Source organism: Tachysurus vachellii, chromosome 10, assembly GCF_030014155.1.
Source record: "Tachysurus vachellii isolate PV-2020 chromosome 10, HZAU_Pvac_v1, whole genome shotgun sequence".
In the NCBI taxonomy this organism is placed as follows: domain Eukaryota; kingdom Metazoa; phylum Chordata; class Actinopteri; order Siluriformes; family Bagridae; genus Tachysurus; species Tachysurus vachellii.
In genome coordinates, this window is record NC_083469.1 from 10904456 (window position 1) to 10922361 (window position 17906).

The 17906-nt window shown below is 37.1% G+C and overlaps 2 protein-coding genes across 2 annotated transcripts; one reads left to right on the plus strand and one right to left on the minus strand.

Annotated features, from left to right (window-relative positions):
- The first annotated feature begins 4773 nt into the window (after positions 1–4773).
- zc2hc1c (zinc finger, C2HC-type containing 1C) lies at positions 4774–7897 on the plus strand. The gene is made up of 3 exons (XM_060879374.1): positions 4774–4885; positions 5807–7385; positions 7600–7897. The coding sequence occupies exons 2-3, from the start codon at positions 5811–5813 to the stop codon at positions 7828–7830; spliced, it is 1806 nt and encodes a 601-aa protein (XP_060735357.1). The 5' UTR covers positions 4774–4885; positions 5807–5810; the 3' UTR covers positions 7831–7897.
- A 22-nt stretch (positions 7898–7919) lies between these two features.
- Positions 7920–17879, minus strand: LOC132852276 (serine/threonine-protein kinase Nek9). The gene is made up of 23 exons (XM_060879373.1): positions 17133–17879; positions 16199–16376; positions 16042–16097; positions 15881–15951; positions 15623–15728; positions 15314–15445; positions 15096–15206; positions 14830–14894; positions 14386–14436; positions 14106–14298; positions 13602–13746; positions 13298–13498; positions 13158–13204; positions 12705–12866; positions 12487–12595; positions 12170–12331; positions 11910–12077; positions 11751–11810; positions 11439–11626; positions 11194–11355; positions 10980–11102; positions 10397–10450; positions 7920–10190 (listed from the first exon to the last, which is right to left on the minus strand). The coding sequence occupies exons 1-23, from the start codon at positions 17310–17312 to the stop codon at positions 10071–10073; spliced, it is 2844 nt and encodes a 947-aa protein (XP_060735356.1). The 5' UTR covers positions 17313–17879; the 3' UTR covers positions 7920–10070.
- Positions 17880–17906: the final 27 nt, after the last annotated feature.

The window sequence follows — 17906 nt, forward strand, 5'->3', positions numbered from 1 at the left end:
AAATCTGAAGTAAATGTGTCACTGTCTGGGGAAACAGCTGATAGATGACAAACCGTAAGAGCTAATTATTCAACATGCACTACTTTTACAAAACATGGTGGACAGTGTAATGTGGCTAGGTACACATTACTTAAACTCAAGTGCTTTTATTATTATAATGTATGCAATTCTTTTTATTATTATTTTACTTATGGAAAACACTTCAAAACAGCCAGTAGACAGTAGGCAAACATTAATGTAGAAAAACATTATATATCATCATAAGTAGGCATAATCTGCTTTAGAAGTTAACAAGGAACCTAATGGTGCATATGCTACAGATTAGGGTTCGTAAAGCAGATGTCAGCAATTTTGCTGTCCATCATTAACATATGGAGCAGAGAAAGAGAATGAACATAAAAAATACAAAAATACAAAAATAGAATTATGTAATGTACACATACACACACACAAAAAAACTTTCTTTGGCTTTACTGTACCTTTAAAAAAAAGGAAGCACTCACTTTTGGCATGATATTTTGATAACCATTTCATTAAAAATGTCAGCTACAGGATTTAGTAATATACAAAGACAAGGGAATAATGTATTGCAATATCATTTTTATGTCCTGGACATAAACTCTCATAGACACACTCTTCCAGTTTAAATTTTGATTAAAAACATAACTCTAGCCAGCCATATACATAATACATCCTATAACCTTGTGCTCCACATCTGATCAAATGCACATTGTCATCTAGTGCCTGCTAATATTATGTACAGCAGCTATGCTAATTCCACTTAACTTGCTTCACTTATACTTTTTCACTATACACAAATAGTAATTGTGCCAACTCCAGTTGTGTTCTGCTTCATGTAGTTTTCGAACCTCAATCCCCATGTGGACTTTGAGGAGAAAAACCTCTTAATCAATAAAAAAAACTCTACATATGCTGTTTCTCCATCGTTGAGCATTTTAAGTCTTCAGCACAGAGGAGTTGGTGTTGAATCTATATTAAACTCATATGATGAGCTAATTTATTAGTTGCTCAGGAGATCCTGGTTACACAATTGTAAATTGACTGTATATGGCTGTAGAAGGGACATTATCAGGGCATTGAGCATGACAGTCACTCATTTCGGTCTTTTTTCACGCTCCTGCCACAGTTTGTATTTCTCATGCAGAAAAACTGACTATCATATATTTAATATGCCACAGCGCCCAAAATGTATCTGTCCGCACCACTGTCTCTATGGAACCGGGCAGGACTCAAGCGCGTCTCCCCTGGAGTTCTTAGTCGAGCCTGACACTTATCAGCCAATCAGAAAAAGAGACTACACAATAGCCAATCAGAAAATAGCACTATTGCACCTGGGTAAGATTTAACGCAACAACCGATGAAAAAAAGCATATATAAAAAAGCATATGCTTTATATATATCATGTCACATTTAGATAGATATATATGTAAACATAATATATAGGTATATAAGTAAACATATGTACAGCATGTAATATATGCTTACTTATATTACATGCTGTACATATGTTTACTTATATACCTATATATAAGTAAACATATGTACAGCATGTAATATAAGTAAACATATATTACATGCTGTACATATACAAACCCCTGTGTACAAATCCCTTGTATGTAGGCAACCAGCAGCCTCCCGCACAGTGAGGACATGGTCTGATGATTAACAATCTAACAGACTGTATTACTGACTATATCAACTTCTGTGTGGAGAATACTGTACCTACCAGGACTGTAAGGTGTTTTCCCAACAAACCATGGATCAACCCTGATATAAAGACTCTCCTTAAAGCGAAGAAGAGGGTTTTTAAATCTGGAAACAAGGAAGAGCTGAAAACTGTTCAGGGAGAACTGAGAAAGAAGATCTAGGAAGGAAAATCATGCTTACAGGAGGAAGATGGAGGATCAGCTGCAGCAGAACAAAATCAGTGGTATGTGGAAGGGGCTCAAAACCATCACTGGTCATAAGGAGCCCAGCTCTCAGGCTGAGGGTGACCAGAACTTGGTGAATGATCTAAATCTATTCTTTAACAGATTTGATCAGCTACCCTCCCCTGCCCCATCCAGTCCCCTCTGTGCAACCCCCTTCTCTGCTTCCACAGCAAGCTGCTCCAGCCCCACCTCTCTCTGCACTGCTATCATCTCACAGCCTACACACAACACACCTAACACCCCCCCAATACACACTGATACACACTGCCCCTTACAGAAGCCCAGGTGAGAATGGAGCTCAGGAAGATCAAAGTGAGGAAGGCTGCGGGTCCAGACAGCATCAGCTCCAGGCTCCTTAAGACCTGTGCAGACCAGCTGTGCGGCACGTCACATTTAGATATTGCTGTACATGTTTGACCTGAGCCTGAAGCTGGGGAAGGTGCCACAGCTATGGAAAACATCCTGCATGGTTCCTGTACCAAAGACGTCGCACCCAAAAGACCTTGGGGACTACCGACCAGTAGCACTGACCTCGCATCTGATGAAGACATTGGAGAGGCTGGTGCTCACTGATCTTCAAACTCTGGTGAGCCCATCAATGGATCCACTTCAGTTTGCCAACCAACCTGGCATTGTAGTGGAAGCCGCTGTCTTCGTCCTCCTAAATCAGGCTATTTCGTACTTGGAAAATGCTGGGAGCACAGTGAGAGTCATGTTTTTTTTACTTCTCTAGTGCTTGTAACACCATCCAACTTTTGCTCCTGAGGGATAAGATGGTGTACATGGGAGTGGACCATCATCTGTCTGCTTGGATATTAGACTACCTCACAGACCGACCACAGTATTTGATGACTAATGAATGTGTCTGACATGGTTGTCTGCAACACTGGAGCGCCGCAGGGAATGGTTCTGGCCCCGTTCCTCTTCACCGTATACACCGTACATCGTATACTGCCTCCAGTTAAATGTGTGGAAAACCAAAGAACTGGTGGTGGATTTCAGTAGGCAAAAAACAAACTTCATTACCACCAGTGAACATTCAGGGAAAGGACATTGTGGACACTGAGACTCTTACAAATACATGGGTGTTCATCTGAACAGCAAACTGGACTGGACAGACAATACTGAGGTAATCTATAGGAAAGGGCAGAGCAGACTCTTTTTGCTAAGGTCTTTTGGAGCGCAGGGAGAGCTACTGAAGACCTTTTTTGACTCTGTGGTGGCCTCAGCCATATTCTATGGTGTGGTATGCTGGTGCAGCAGCATCTCTACTGCAGAAATGAAGAGACGGGACAAGCTGATCAGGAAGGCCAGCTCAGTCCTGGGGATTCCTCTTGACACTGTACAGGAGGTGGGAGAAAGGAGGATGGTAGCAAAACTATCATCATTGCTGGAGAACCACTCTCACCCCCTGTATGAAACGGTTTCATCTCTGAGCAGCTCCTTCAGTGACAGACTGTTACATCCTAAGTGTCTGAAGGAGCGATACAGACAGTCTTTTCTCCCTACTGCTTTTAGACTGTACAATCAAAGCTACTACCAGTGAACCAGTCTCCATAATACACACTGTTACTACTGTTTAACTGTTATTTTCAACAACATGTGCAATAACAGAAATTTTGAAAAACATGCAATATTACCTGTGTGCAATATGTCGGTTAGCGTAACTACTACTCATGGTCTCTTTTTTCTTCTCTGCAAGAAATCTTCTCTGTATACATTGTGTTGTGTATATACTGTATACTATATTATGTCTCTGTTCTTTTATATATTTGCATTTCTTTCTCTTATCTAATAAATAGGTATATATGTAAAGCATTTAATATATATATATATGTGTGTGTGTGTGTGTGTGTGTGTGTGTGTGTGTGTGTGTGTGTGTGTACAGCATGTAATATATATAGATATACACATATATATGTGTGTATGTATATAGATATTCACTGTACATATGTTTACAGAAATATCTATCTATATAGATAGATAGATAGATAGATAGATAGATAGATAGATAGAGATATATATGTAAACATATGTACAGCATGTAATATATAGGTATATATGTAAACATATGTACAGTGAATAAATATAAAGGTTATAGCAGTGCAGAGATTTGTGGACATTGTTAAAAAAAGTACAAGTAAACGGTTCTAAGACTATGGCATTGAAAAAAAGTGCAGACACTGTTGTAAAGGAACAAGAAGTAGAAGGTTTTCTGAGAATATATCTTCTTTGTATTCATTTTGCAACGTTGAAGAAGAATCTATTCTACATTTATTTTATCATTGCCAAGTATTATTGGTCAGAAGCTGCCATCTTAATGTCTTCTGCTGTAACAAGATGATATAAATAACAGAATCTATTTTTTTTCTTAAATCTTAAACAGACGACTTCATTTAGTTTCACAAAGCCAGAACCAGTCACTGTAACCCTAATTTTAGATTCTTTCCCTGTGATATAAAGTCTATCCTTATTTTATTTAAGAATATGTTAAAACCTTTGAACTCAAAGCTTCTAAAACATTTAACCTTCTAGAGTCTGTGGTAAGGTTTCTTTAATTTTATTTATTTATTTACTTTCATTTATTTTCTTTTTCATGTTGATATATTTGATTATTTGTGTAGCTTGTGATTACTTTGTGTGATGTCTGTTTGCCCTGTAAACTCTTAACCTATAGCTCATGTTTGTGATGATGCTCTATTTATCCGCTTCACTCCGACGTCATATCACGGGAACCAATGAGATACGTGCCAGGACGTTACGTTTGTTGTCTTGTATCTAGGCAACGTAAACAGGTCATTCTTAATTATTGTTGCAAACAGCTAAGTTTATTAGTTTACAAGTTGGGATTGAATACTAGACAACACGTCATGTGGAAAACTGTGAACTTAAAAAGAAAAAAGAAACCTGAGAAGCGACAGAGCCACAGTAAGGTAAATATATATTTATAGTTTTATTATATGTTTGTTATTTATTATATTTAATTTTATTATTTATATATTTATATTTTAGTTATATATATATATATATATATATATATATATATATATATATATATATATATATATATATATATAAATAAAACTAAAATTTAATGAAATCAACAACCAATGAAAAAAAGCATATATATATGTAAAAATGGGGCACAGTGCTTCTATACCACTTGGGCCAGAGACTATAAACTGTTTTAGTACAAGATACAAATGCCTTTGAGGGCTTAATCTTTTTTATATTAATGTTGTTTTTTTAAGAATGTGATTTTTATTTATTTTTCATAGAAAATTAATATTTATTAATTTATTGAGTCTATTATTTAACCGAGCAGCTATTAATCAGACTGTTCATGTTTACACTAATAACATTATGTTTAGGTTTGTTGTCACGTGACCTGTAAACTATGGGGAGGGGAAACAACATCCAGACTTTTTCAATTGGTAATTTATTTATAAGGCGGTTTTAGATTACAATGCTGTAATTCTTTAGGGAAAATAAAAAGTGCAGCCATGAGGATAAAACCCGGATAAAACGAGAACTGCGTCATCCAGCCTAAAAAGCTAGTGCCGAATTAAACGGAAAAGATGATCCGCTTTGGCGACACCGTTCAGGGATCAGCTGAAAGAACAACTACAATAAGAATGAAATCAGCCAGTGATACTGAATCTGCAGCGTAGCAGCTCCTGTAGTCTATTTGAGAGTGTTAAGTGTTATCAAAACAGCTCAACTCAACACAGAACTGCTAAGATAAGCACCCCCATAAGATCTATGTTTTTTAAGATCTGTCATTATTATTACTAGGAATATTGTAATCACTGTCAGTATGTTGCGGTAACATGACACTTTTTTCCCCCTTTCAGGAACATGGTCGTGTTTGAAAAACTTCCACCCCTGATCAGAGAAGGCTTCATGTACAATTCACCTGCTCCCTTTAGACTGAATGAAGACAAGGAGAGAAAAGGGGCTGTGAGGAAAGACTGCCAGCAGGACATGTTCGTCTATAACAACCGGCATAATCCTGTCCAAAGCAGGCACAATTCTGCCAGGCAAAACATACATTATGAAGAAAAGAGAAATTATTCATTGGTGAGATCTGAAATGGAGACTGTCTTACCTCTAAAGCCTGGGTCTCACAGATTGGCATTTAACCCAAGCAACTTCCAAGCAGATCGTGAGTACTGTATACAAAAAGATAGCCTTGATTGCCTTAAGGAGCACTCAGAAAGTAGTAAACAGGTCAGTAACAGGAGACAGGAGAAATATGATAGGTCTAAATTGGGGCATTTTGTTACTGACTCCTATGATATACCCAGAAAAAGAGGTGAGACCAACATGAAATCACTCAGTGGGCATCAGATCTCACACAAGGACAGAGTTTATGAAAATGAGATGCGACTTACAAAGGAAATACACCAAAAAGAAATTTTATTAAAAGAAAAGTTGTTAAAAGCAGCAGAAAATATCAGGAAGTTTCAAATGAGAACTGTTTTTGAAGACAAGGCAAAAGAGGAGCAGAGGAACCCAAGAAAAGCAGAAAACAGTTTATATTATACAGAGGAAGGAAAGTGGGACTGGGAGAGCACCAGAGACAGGGCTTTAGGAGGAAAAAGGTATGATGGACCACAAGAGGGATTCAACATCTGGGATAAAGAGAAAGATGGTATAAGACAGGAGGATCATGTGAAAGAGACAAACACTCGTCTGATAGAGAAAAGGAGAAAAGGAATAGAGAGGGAGAACAGGAATACTCAGAGAACCACAAAAGCTATGGAAAAGGAATGGGACCATTTTGAAGAAATTACAGGGCATACACAGGAAAGAGCAAGAACCGAAAGAGACAAAACAAGGAGAGAAAGAGTAGTAGAACAGCGAAAGAATGAGATCAGAGAATGGAACCAGATAGACAGGCAGGAGAAAGAAATAGTGAGATGGTATGATAGAGAAGACAGAAGACATGAACGGGTTAAAAATAAGAAAGATGTAGATATAGGCGATGAGGATCAGCAATGGGACGTAATGGACAAATTTGCTTTAAATTTGCCTAAAAAAGCGAAAGCTGTCTCCAGTTATAACAAAAAAAATGTACTTATAAAGGACCATTTGGCAACTCATGAGAGAGTCTATCAGTACAGAAACATGGCTGCAGAAGAGAAGCCTCTCAAACAGCCACTTCCCGAAGCTGGTCCAAGTACTCAGAATGGTAAAAACATCCAGCAAGAACAACTCAGTCAAGAAAGCAATCCTGATGCTGATTTACAACTAGCACGTTGTGAAGTATGTAACAGAAAGTTTAAAGAAGATCGTCTGGAGAAGCATATCAGTATTTGTCAGAAAATACAAAAACCTAAGCGTCAAGTCTACAACTCCTCACAGTACCGGGCCAAAGGCACTGCGCTAGAGGAGTTTATGAAGACAAAGGGTCTATATAAAGCACCAGAGGTAAGGTTAAACTTAATGCAGTAGCCACTGCCATTACATGCAAATTAATTGTTGAAAGGTTAAAATCTTTGCATAGTAAATTGAAAGTATCTGTAGACCAGTCACAGAAACTGTTTATGATTACATGTGGGTTTTAATACATTGAAACAAATTGTTTCACATACTATGCTATACTTTATTGTTTTCATCAGAATGCTTTTTTTTATGTCCCTAGCACAAAAAGAGTAACCGGCTTCAAAAACACAAGGATTTCGTTGAGAACATACACCTGGCTCATGCTCCTGCAGCTGGAGGCTTTCAGCCAAGAGCACATCCGAATCCACATTATATAACCTGCCCCCACTGTGGCAGATGTTTTGCCCCTGAAACAGCTGAGAGACACATTCCAAAGTGCCAGCAAATTAAGAGCAGACCTCCACCTCCAAGGCAGCGTCATCAAATGTGATGGCAGAGAGTGCATAGCAATTTTTTATCTTTTTTTTTTTTTGCCTTTTAATAAAATGTTTCAATGAATTGCCACTGCCTACAAAATTAAATGACACTAAAGAAATTCAAACAAAACTGCAAAAAAAATTAAATATTACTCAACAAGTACTTTTTCCGTAAGAGCCAATTACTCAACATGTACAGTGTAATGTGGTTAGGTACACATTATTAAAACTCAAGTGCTTTTATTATTATAATTCATGCAATTCTCTTTAAGTGTATGCAGCAGTTACATATGGAAAACACTTCAAAACATCCAGTAGACAAACAATGTAGAAAAGAACTAAATATATATCTGATATGAAATATGAAAATCTCAATAAAATAAAGGAATATGGAGAGCAGAAACATTATATACCATCATACGTCGCATTAATCTGCTTTAGAAATTAAGGCACTTAATGGTTCATAGGCTACAGCTTAGAGTTTGTAAAGCAGATGTCAGCAATTTTGCTGTCCATCGTTAACATATGGAGCTGGGAAAGAGAATAAACATAAAAAAAAATAAAAATACAAAAATAGAATTATGTAATGTACACACACAAAAAAATATTTGGCTTTACTGTACCTTTAAAAAAGCAGATTTCTTTGTGCTAAGAAAGCACCCACTTTAGCATGATATTTTGATGAAAATGTTATCTACAGAATTTAGTAATACACAAATAATGTAATGTATCAGGTTTGGCTGGTTTGGCTGTAACAGAGTACCCTGCACACACAAAACCCTGAAAACATTTCTAGCAAAATATTTCAACAAAACAGGTGAACTGCAAAAAAAAAAAAAAAAAATCCTAAGCCCAATACAATAAAACTGAAGAAGATAAAAGTAAATCATCATAGTGGTAGGAACAATTGTTACCTCACCATAACAAGATACATCAACTATTTAAATGCACTCAAATGAATAAAAAAAAAAAGGTTTCTAAAACGAGAAAATACATGTACAAATATCTACGGTGGCTGACACAAGGTGCTTCCAAACACAAACAAGTCGGTTTTCCAAACAGGTTTTGCTAAAGCCATCGGTTTTTATTTTATCATATTCTACATTTATTCTATTTATTCTACATAAATTTAACAGGTTATTTCAACAGGTAAGGTTAAAAAAAAAATATTGCACCTTTAAATGCTCCACCACTCCCATAAAATCAAATATCTAAAGCACTACAAGTAACATATGGGCAAAAATAAAAACCTTAAAAGCAATTAAAATTCCATGCAGGGTATATGCAGATTCATTATGCCCCATGAAAAATAATAAGTTGCCTTAATGTGATGCTTCATCAAGCAAAGACATATCAAATAGTAAATATGTGCCCTGTCAAATAAACTAGGAAAACAAAGAGGTGCGATTAAAAAAATGAGAAGCACCCTATGATTAATCCACATTTAGAAACTCTTGCCTAAAGAACATCCAGGAATAAGAATCTCTCTGCAACCACAAGGGGGAGACAAGCATACATAACCTGAAAATCAGTAGTACATTTATCATCACACATTCTTGGATGATATATGAAAACCATTCATATACGCATAACGGATTAAATTTTTGAAATGAAGTCGCATTAGTTGCAGATTTCAAGAATACTTCAAAATAAAGTATATTAAGGGACTATATATATATATTTTTTTTTGCATGTCTAATTTTAAGGCCCTATAATCCACAACCAGTGGAAATGTCTATGTATTATCTCTCCTGTGAAAAAAAATAATATTTTGCCATTTTGCCAAAAGCCATTTTGGTGTAGAAATCAATACTGCATACTAACAGGTCAACACATGTTAAGTAGCTTAAAGCTTGGCAGGTGTTGTCGTATAGCGCCCATAATCCAAATAGACAAGTTTAAAGTTTTGTCATGACTTGAGCGATCCTAACCCAAACTGTTCATATTGTGGTTCAAGAATAAAAAAAAAATTATACATTGGTGCTTGACATGCACATAAACAGAGAGCAGCAGGAACTCTGTAACCAACTAAGATAACCTTGTAATGATATAAAAAGGGTATATTACTTGGATTTCTACCAAGAGGCAACAAACATATTTTGTAATGCACTGTCCTTCCTCACATGCTGTGATGACTGAAGTCCAAATTACATTTTTTGACTAACATCACCTCCGGTCAGCTGCTCACTCACTAAGGATTCAGTTCAGAGAAGATCTTTTTGTCTGCATGTTGTTATAAATTTCATGTGTTGTCTCAATCATCTTTATCAGGTAGACCTCCATGGTGGTTACTTTCCTCACAATGATCAGATCCTTCTTTAAGGTCATTAATGACTTTCCAGAGTCTCTCATTCTCTTGGAGTTGGTCATTGTACTGAAATTTAAATACAGATTGAGTTAATGTTAAAAACAATATCCCACTGTAATCCGTATGAATCTTTTTAAAGCATAGATAGGCTAATAGCTACACCTCCAAAATCCTTATGTAGTCTCAACACCTGTGACTATTAAAAAAATAAAATAAAAAATGCCCTCAGGGTAATGGCTGTCATCCAGATATAGAAACAATTAACCTCTCACCTTTTTCTGTAACAGCTGTATTGTTGCATCTTGCCTTTTCATCATTTCTTTAAGCTACAACAGACAAAAAACACTTTATTGTGAACTAAGCATGTAATATGAGACGGTCAAATCATTTAAAAGCATGACAGAAATCTGATTTTTTCTGTCTTGTTTTAATGTTATTCCTTTAAAAAATAAAGCAAGCAGGACATCATCATCAGCAGTGTCGAATGTATATCAAATAACTCCCCTTGAAATATAGTTAAAACAGGAAGGGAGCTACTGAAGAAAAGCTACTTCAGACATTTCACTTTGCTGGAACAATGGCTATTATTAAAATACCTGAACAAGAACATGTAAATAACACCTCTGTACAATAAACCTTGAAACATCCAATAAGTTCTTTTGCTATTTCCCCATCATAATTCTATAAAAATCCTACATTCAAATATTCATTCTTGCTATATCACACTAATATGAATCTTGTACAGGTGGAAAAGCTGAAAATATAATGGCCTCCATCACCTAGTGGTGGAGACATTAAAAATATTGCAGTATGAAGTTTTCTATTTTTGTGCATAGTTTTGTGTGAAATTTCTACCTGTGCAAGCTCACTGCTCGCTTGGCAGCAAGTCTTTTGTGCACATTGTTGTGGCAGGTTGCTTTTCTTCCCAGCTCCAGAGTCCAAGCCATTTATGCCCTCATGGTCTACCCGTGCTGTTTGCTTACAGAGGAAGTGTGTACAAGATTAAAAATAAAGTACATTATTTTCAAACTGAAAACAACCCCAGTGTAAATTTGTCTAATGCCCTTACCATCAAGCCATTCCCACTAGCAGCAGCTACAGCAGCAGCCTTTAGTTCTCGAAGCTCTTCATAGGGGAGTGTAGCACGTTCTGTGAAGGATGAAGCCAGCGGATTAGACATGGAATCTCTGGAGCCATCAGGCAGGGGAATGAATTCAGCATCCTGCAGCTCCTGAAGACAGAAGAATGAAGGTGAATACTAGGACACTTATGGGAGACGGTCTGTTTTAAAGAAGCACTTGTTGAGGTCCATACCTTGCGGAGCCAAGATGGGCAAGAACTCTCATTTGTCTTGCACTCCATTAATACCATTGATGGCGTCTCAGGACCTCTCTCCTCAAGGTCAACCTCCACAGTGCCTCCCATAATGCCCTCTCGCAGCTCAGAGTCTGACACAGGCTCAATTTCCAAGTCCAAAGAGGAGCTGGAGCTCTGACCAATCCCTAATGATAACATAGATAAAGCAGAATTCTGGGGAACACACTCAAAACAACAACAGACTACAGATTAATTCAATTATGAAATCAATTAATAATGACTAATAATATAACAAATACATTTATTTACCACTTCCAATGGACAGTCCACTACTGTTTGAACGTATTGTTTTGGAGTTAAGCAGCTTTTCTGTGAAAAGAGTAAAAAGTGGATGGGAAATTTTATTTATGTGTAAACATACATGATATTCAAACAATTGAATTAAAAGTAAGGAAATAAGTTATTTACCCATGATAATGATTGTGTGCCAACCCCTGCAAGACAAGTCAGGCACGTGATGTAGGGAACCAAATATGGGACGAGGAAGAGCGGGGCAAACCTCAGAGCCAAATCCTCGATCAGCAGGCATACCTAAACGTCCATTTCCTGCATTTCCCCAGGCAAAGATTTGATTATCTGAAAGGGAAATATAATAGTTGTCAATACTCTATGCACCTTCACTTATTTTTAGTATACTTCCTCTTTCCAGTGACATTCTCTTTGCTTACCCTCTGTGGCAGCAATTGTGAAGCCATCTCCACAGGACACTTTGGAGACAAATTTTCCCCCAAACTGTCCCAAAAGCAGTTGAACACCTTGATGTTTCTTAAAGTCCCTTACACCAAGCTGACCGTATTTATTGCAACCAAATGTCATCAGGCGCCCCCGTTCTACAGATACATAGACCAGAACATGGACACTGAATAATAGATATTCAGTTGCAAAGAATTTAATTTTTAAAGAATTATAAAGAATTTTATCCTGTATAAAAATTGATTAGTGATTTCATTTTCAGTGTAAAGTAACAAGAGCATAAATGCTTTACCATCAATTGCTGCTGTATGGGTCTTCCCAGGGGCAATGATTTGGATCTTAAAGTGGGCAAGCAGCTTCACTAAAGTCAGAGTTGTTGTGTATGGTATGTCCTGAAAAACCTAATTAATAGAGATTTAAATGATCTTAGACATTCTGAAAGTTCAAAAAATTCAGATGGGGCAGACAAGAAATTGCCTCAACAGTGCGAAATCTTCACATGGGCCATACCTTCTTAGAGTGGTTCTTGATTCCAGTAATGCCTTGATTAAGACCTAGCTTGTTAAACTCGTTGTTTCCACAGGCCAAGACTTTTCCAGACTCTGTAAGGAAAAAGGTTCCATCACTGCCACAGCACACTGAGTCTATACAGGCCCCCTTTGGAACTTCCACCTGCAAAATGCACATATGATGTAGAAAAATTAGTAAAGTGGATTACAGAAAATACCTAAAACTAAAAAAACATAAATAAATGACATTTATAACAGATGAAATTAAATATTTACTTAAACCTCTTTGAAGTGCACATTATACAAACACCCATGTGATAGACATGTGTACCTGTGTTTAACTGTACAATTACCGTAATGCACCATAAAAGAGCTCAGAACAGATTACATGTATGCAATGTAAATGTTTACCAGAAATGCCTGGAAGGCTTATGGAAACATACTATATACTTACTAGCATAGGAGAAGCAAAGTCATCTTCACAGTCTATTCCAAGTCTACCTGTCAAGAAGAACATCTCTCTCGTTAAAAAAAATGACTTTAAAACCAATACTGCAATCCTCTTGTGTTTTTCTGAACATGTCTAACACTTACCATGTTCTCCACAGCCCCAGGAGTAAATGTGTCCACTGTGAGTGAGCACTACCACATGGTTGTCTCCACAGGATACTTGTCTCACTGGACGTTCCTGAAAGAACTCCAGAAAAACCGGCTCAAGAACTTCCATACCCATTTCATTCTCCACACCTATACAGCCGTAATAGTCTGAGCCAAACATATACATTTGGTCCTCATCTGTAAGAAAAGATCAAAGAAATACATTTATAAACCTAAACATGCATTTGGTTGTTTATATTGAGGTAATTTGAATGCTACATTTGCTTTAATATTTACTTACCAGTCACACAGGCAGTAAAGTCTACCCCACAAGACACCTGCCTGATGGCTTTTCCCTGTAGACGTTCCACCTTGCGAGGTTGTCGATATGAGGCCTGATCCCCATGCCCAAGCTGACCCACCATTTTAGCACCACCTTGCACACTCTGTACATTTACATGATGAAGGCAACACAAAGGACACAAACCTATTCTTAGTAGGAAGTGGAAAGGGTCCTGAATTTCAAAATAGTTCTAACTTAAAAAATTAAGCTGCTTTTTACTGCAAGATTAGGTTAAACATTTTACCAAAAAAGGCTTTCAGTTTTTACCGCAAGTTTATTTGTAATGGTAATGAAATGCTCCTTCCAAACAACATTAACAATCAATAAAATGTAACTAAATTTCCAAATACTGGAGATATCTACTTTATCTGAATTATTCAGCATGTTTTTTATGCGTAACATACAAGATAAAACAAGATTATTACATGAACGTGCAGAATGTTAATGATAATAGTTTCTTACAGCCCAAGTGTAAATCTCTTTCTCCACAGTAACCACGGCAAAATGTGTCTCCCCTGCACACACTTGCTGTGCACTAGTACCGCCCTTAAACACGTCCAGTTTCTGAGGGGTAAACTTCCCTCCACCCCAGAAATACACCTCTCTGGAACGGGTGGTTACTACAGCAACTGGGGTGTCTGATACTGTGCTCAACCTGGCAAAAAGGAAATGTACAGAGTAAATCCCAAACTTGGAAATGCAGACTATATTTGAAACGATGTTGATAATCTGTTACACATACCTGGGCTTCTTTGTGGCTGAATTTAGTGCAGCCACACGTGTCTCCAACTTCCTGCAAGCATTGAAAATGTTTTATTTTCGAGCTACTTGCTTACAACATTACTTAAAATATATTTCAGTCCTGAAAACAAAACTTTGTTTTGTGCTTTGACCCTGAAAGTAAAACCTTAGGTTTTACAAAACTAAATAAAGGCCAAAGTGAATTTGTTTGTCATTACTGCATCGAGTTAAACTGCTTCATGAATCATCTGTATGACATACAATACTGTGCAAAATTCTGATGCACATGTAAAAAAATTCAATGAAGAAACAATGCCTTCAAAAAAAAATTTTTGTTTTAAGTTTTCTTTTGTATACATTTTTGCACACATACATACACACACGCAAAGTAATTAAATACCAGTCATTTTTACCATTGTCATTCTGTATGAACCACATTACTCACTGTTTATCACAGGAAATGATGGGCAGGTCAAGAATCTGATCAGCAGTAGGTCTCTTCTCTGGATCCTAAACCACAAGCGTGCACTCATTATTGTGGACTTAGTGTACATTTTTTTGTTTGCTTGTCCATTTGTATTATTTTGTGCTGCAGATTGTCCAAACCACATTATTTGTAACTATTAGTAATCAGTCAAGGTTCCCCACACAAAATACTGACTGCAGATATTCATTAAAAAACAACAAAAAAAGCAGTGACATTTAGCTCACCTGATCTAAGCATGCGTAGACTATCTGGATGAGGTCTTTGGAATAAACATCGGAGTTCATTTCCATTGTAAAGTTGCCCTGGACGATCTTCACACACAGGTTTAGAGGATTCTAGAGATTGAAATGGGCAATAAGCAATGAAGGCCAAACAACAAAATGCACATATTAATAACAAACTACAAATCAGCTTAAAAGACACAGCTGCTTTAGATACATACCGTTGCATCAAATGTCCTGGTGAGAGTCAGAAGCTCAAACAATACACAGCCCATGGCCCAGATGTCTGATTTAAAGTTGTACTTGACCCCTTGACAAAGCTCCGGTGACATGTAGTATGGAGTGCCTACACACTGGAGCACAAATTAGACTATAAGATATAGCAGTTTTCTGCAGAGTGAAAGAGAGCCAAATTAACTGAACCAATGCCTGAAGCACACAGATAAACGGAGGCATTAGATTAGAAATATTTTGATTAGATTCAAAAGAAAAGATGAATAAAATCAATTACTGTATCTGAATTTACTTACTGTCTCTGCCATTGAGTATTCTGAATCCAGCTTTTTGGCCAAACCATAATCTCCTAACTTTATTAAGTTTGTCTTGGTGAGGAAGATATTTAATGTTTTTATGTCCCTTTAAAAAGTTGAAGAAACAGCATACATGTTACTATCAAAACAAAATTCGAACAAGAATTATAAAATCTAACATCTGCTAAAAAGTAGCAAATGTTTACCAGACACAGATGACAAATGTCAGATAAATAAATAAGTCAGATAAATAAATACCTATGCAGAACACCAGCTTTATGAATATGCACCACAGCTGATGCAATTTGAAACAGATACCATATAACAACCTGGAAAAATAATTAAAAGTACAATGTCACAATAAGATAAAGTTAACTATTTATAAACATGTTCCAATAGGAAGTGTTTTAAAATAGGACCTCCTGTGTAAAGAGTTGCCCCTTCTGTTGGTTAATTTTGTCATACAGATTTCCACCTGCAAAAAAGATGCATAATGTTGTTTTCCAAACTCTAGATTTTATGTTTTAGAAGTCTTTAACAGCGAAACACGACTGCAATACAAAAACACTTTCTGACCATTGCAGTATTCCAGCTCAATCAGCAGGGTGTTCTTGTCAGTGAAGTGGTTGTAATATGCTATGATGTTGTTATGCTGGAGAATGGACAGGATGCTGATTTCATTCATGACATCTCTGCGCTTTTTATCCGAGAGACCGGTCAGCTCAACCTCCTTCCAAACCACCAAGGAATTATCCTGAGAAAGGGAGAGACAAAGTGATGTTGATGTGCAACACTGATTTATGTAACAGCCTATAGATAGTGTGCCACACACACCTATGCTGAATCTCAAACAAACATGACAGCGGCTTAGAGAAATAGTAAATTTGGAGAACACAAAAGCTGACCAAGAGTCTTTTCTCGACTGTATAAAATTTCACTCAAACCTATCGACTTCAACAAAGACAATATCCTAGATTACAAGATGCATTGTGTTTTTAGAGCAATGATGCCTGAGCAGAAAATCAGCAATCAGCTGCTCTGTCATAAACTTGAGGCATCTCAATTTTAAAACATTACATTACTCAGTACTGTATAGTACTGGACTAGTCATCAAAAAGCTTAACTGTTTATCCAGACGTGACAAATTCTATAAAATAATACAGGAAAATCTCAGAAAAGTTGTTCCTCTAATTATACCTGTAAAAAACAGGTCTTTAAAAGCTTGAATTTACACAACACGTTTGTGATAAAGACTGAGTGCTTCTTCTTGTTCTCTCTTTGGTATTTGTAACTTGTGTGAGAAAACAGAAAAGACGGTGTGCGGAGGTCAACATTCCCAATGCCTCAAAATAAATGAAGTCTATTCAAGCAGAGCTGAAATCTTTTAGAAAGAAAAATCTAGCAGACGAAAATGCAAGACATAAGGGGAGTTTATGGTAGGTAGGTAGGTAGATAGATAGATAGATAGATAGATAGATAGATAGATAGATAGATAGATGTGAATGCCTACCTCTGTTCGTCGGTACAAGGTGGCTTCCCCAAAAGCCCCTTTGCCCAGGACCCTAATAGGGATGTAGTGCAGCTTCTCTTCCTCGCCGCTGAACAAGCTTGGAGCCGGAGCGCCGCTCACTGACTCGCAGCCCGAGTCCGAAAGAGACGCGAAATGCCGCTCAAAATCTTCCAATGACATTTTATCGACAGCCGTTTACTTGATGAAAAACGCGAGAAAACAGCACATGATCCACCAAACCAACCCAGCTAGCTAATGATGAACTAAACGCGACTGCAAAACTACCGTCTCGAGCCAAACAAAGTTTTTTTTGCTCAGATTTGCTACCTGCTGCTTGGTTTGCTAGCGTTAGCGACCTAGCCAAAAAGTTTCATATCCAAGCTTTTAAAAGGATTCACTCGGTTGACATCTCTGTAAAAACTAAACCCGTTTGGCATTAAAGACATACGGTCGATTAAAAAAGAAATAAAACGTTTCCTTGTTTGTTTTTCATAACACCGCCAAAAAAAGGCTCAAACGTTTGACCTAAGCTAAGCTAAGCTAGTTAGCTACGTCACAGATTTAACCAACCGCCGTAGAGAGACAGATAGCTCACACACACCTCTCTGGAAGTCTTACAGAACTATACAGCCATGTTTACAAGTCTATCTAAAAGTCACAATTACAGCCAGAGCTCATCACTTTTAGTTAATCGGGTCCCGTTTCCAAAATGAGGAAGATAAGAGGCGTGTCAAGCGCTGAGATTCGGATCCCGAAACGATTCTTCAATCCGAC

Bases quoted from the DNA above. Each gene is read 5' to 3' on its own strand.
- zc2hc1c (XM_060879374.1), top strand. From the start codon at position 5,811: ATGGTCGTGTTTGAAAAACTTCCACCCCTGATCAGAGAAGGCTTCATG. The intron at 7,386-7,599 runs GTAAGGTTAAAC...TTATGTCCCTAG, and splicing joins GTCTATATAAAGCACCAGAG to CACAAAAAGAGTAACCGGCT.
- LOC132852276 (XM_060879373.1), bottom strand. From the start codon at position 17,312: ATGTCATTGGAAGATTTTGAGCGGCATTTCGCGTCTCTTTCGGACTCG. The intron at 15,952-16,041 runs GTCCTATTTTAA...TTATTTTTCCAG, and splicing joins GGCAACTCTTTACACAGGAG to GTTGTTATATGGTATCTGTT. The intron at 12,596-12,704 runs GTATGGCCCATG...TCTATTAATTAG, and splicing joins TCAAGAACCACTCTAAGAAG to GTTTTTCAGGACATACCATA.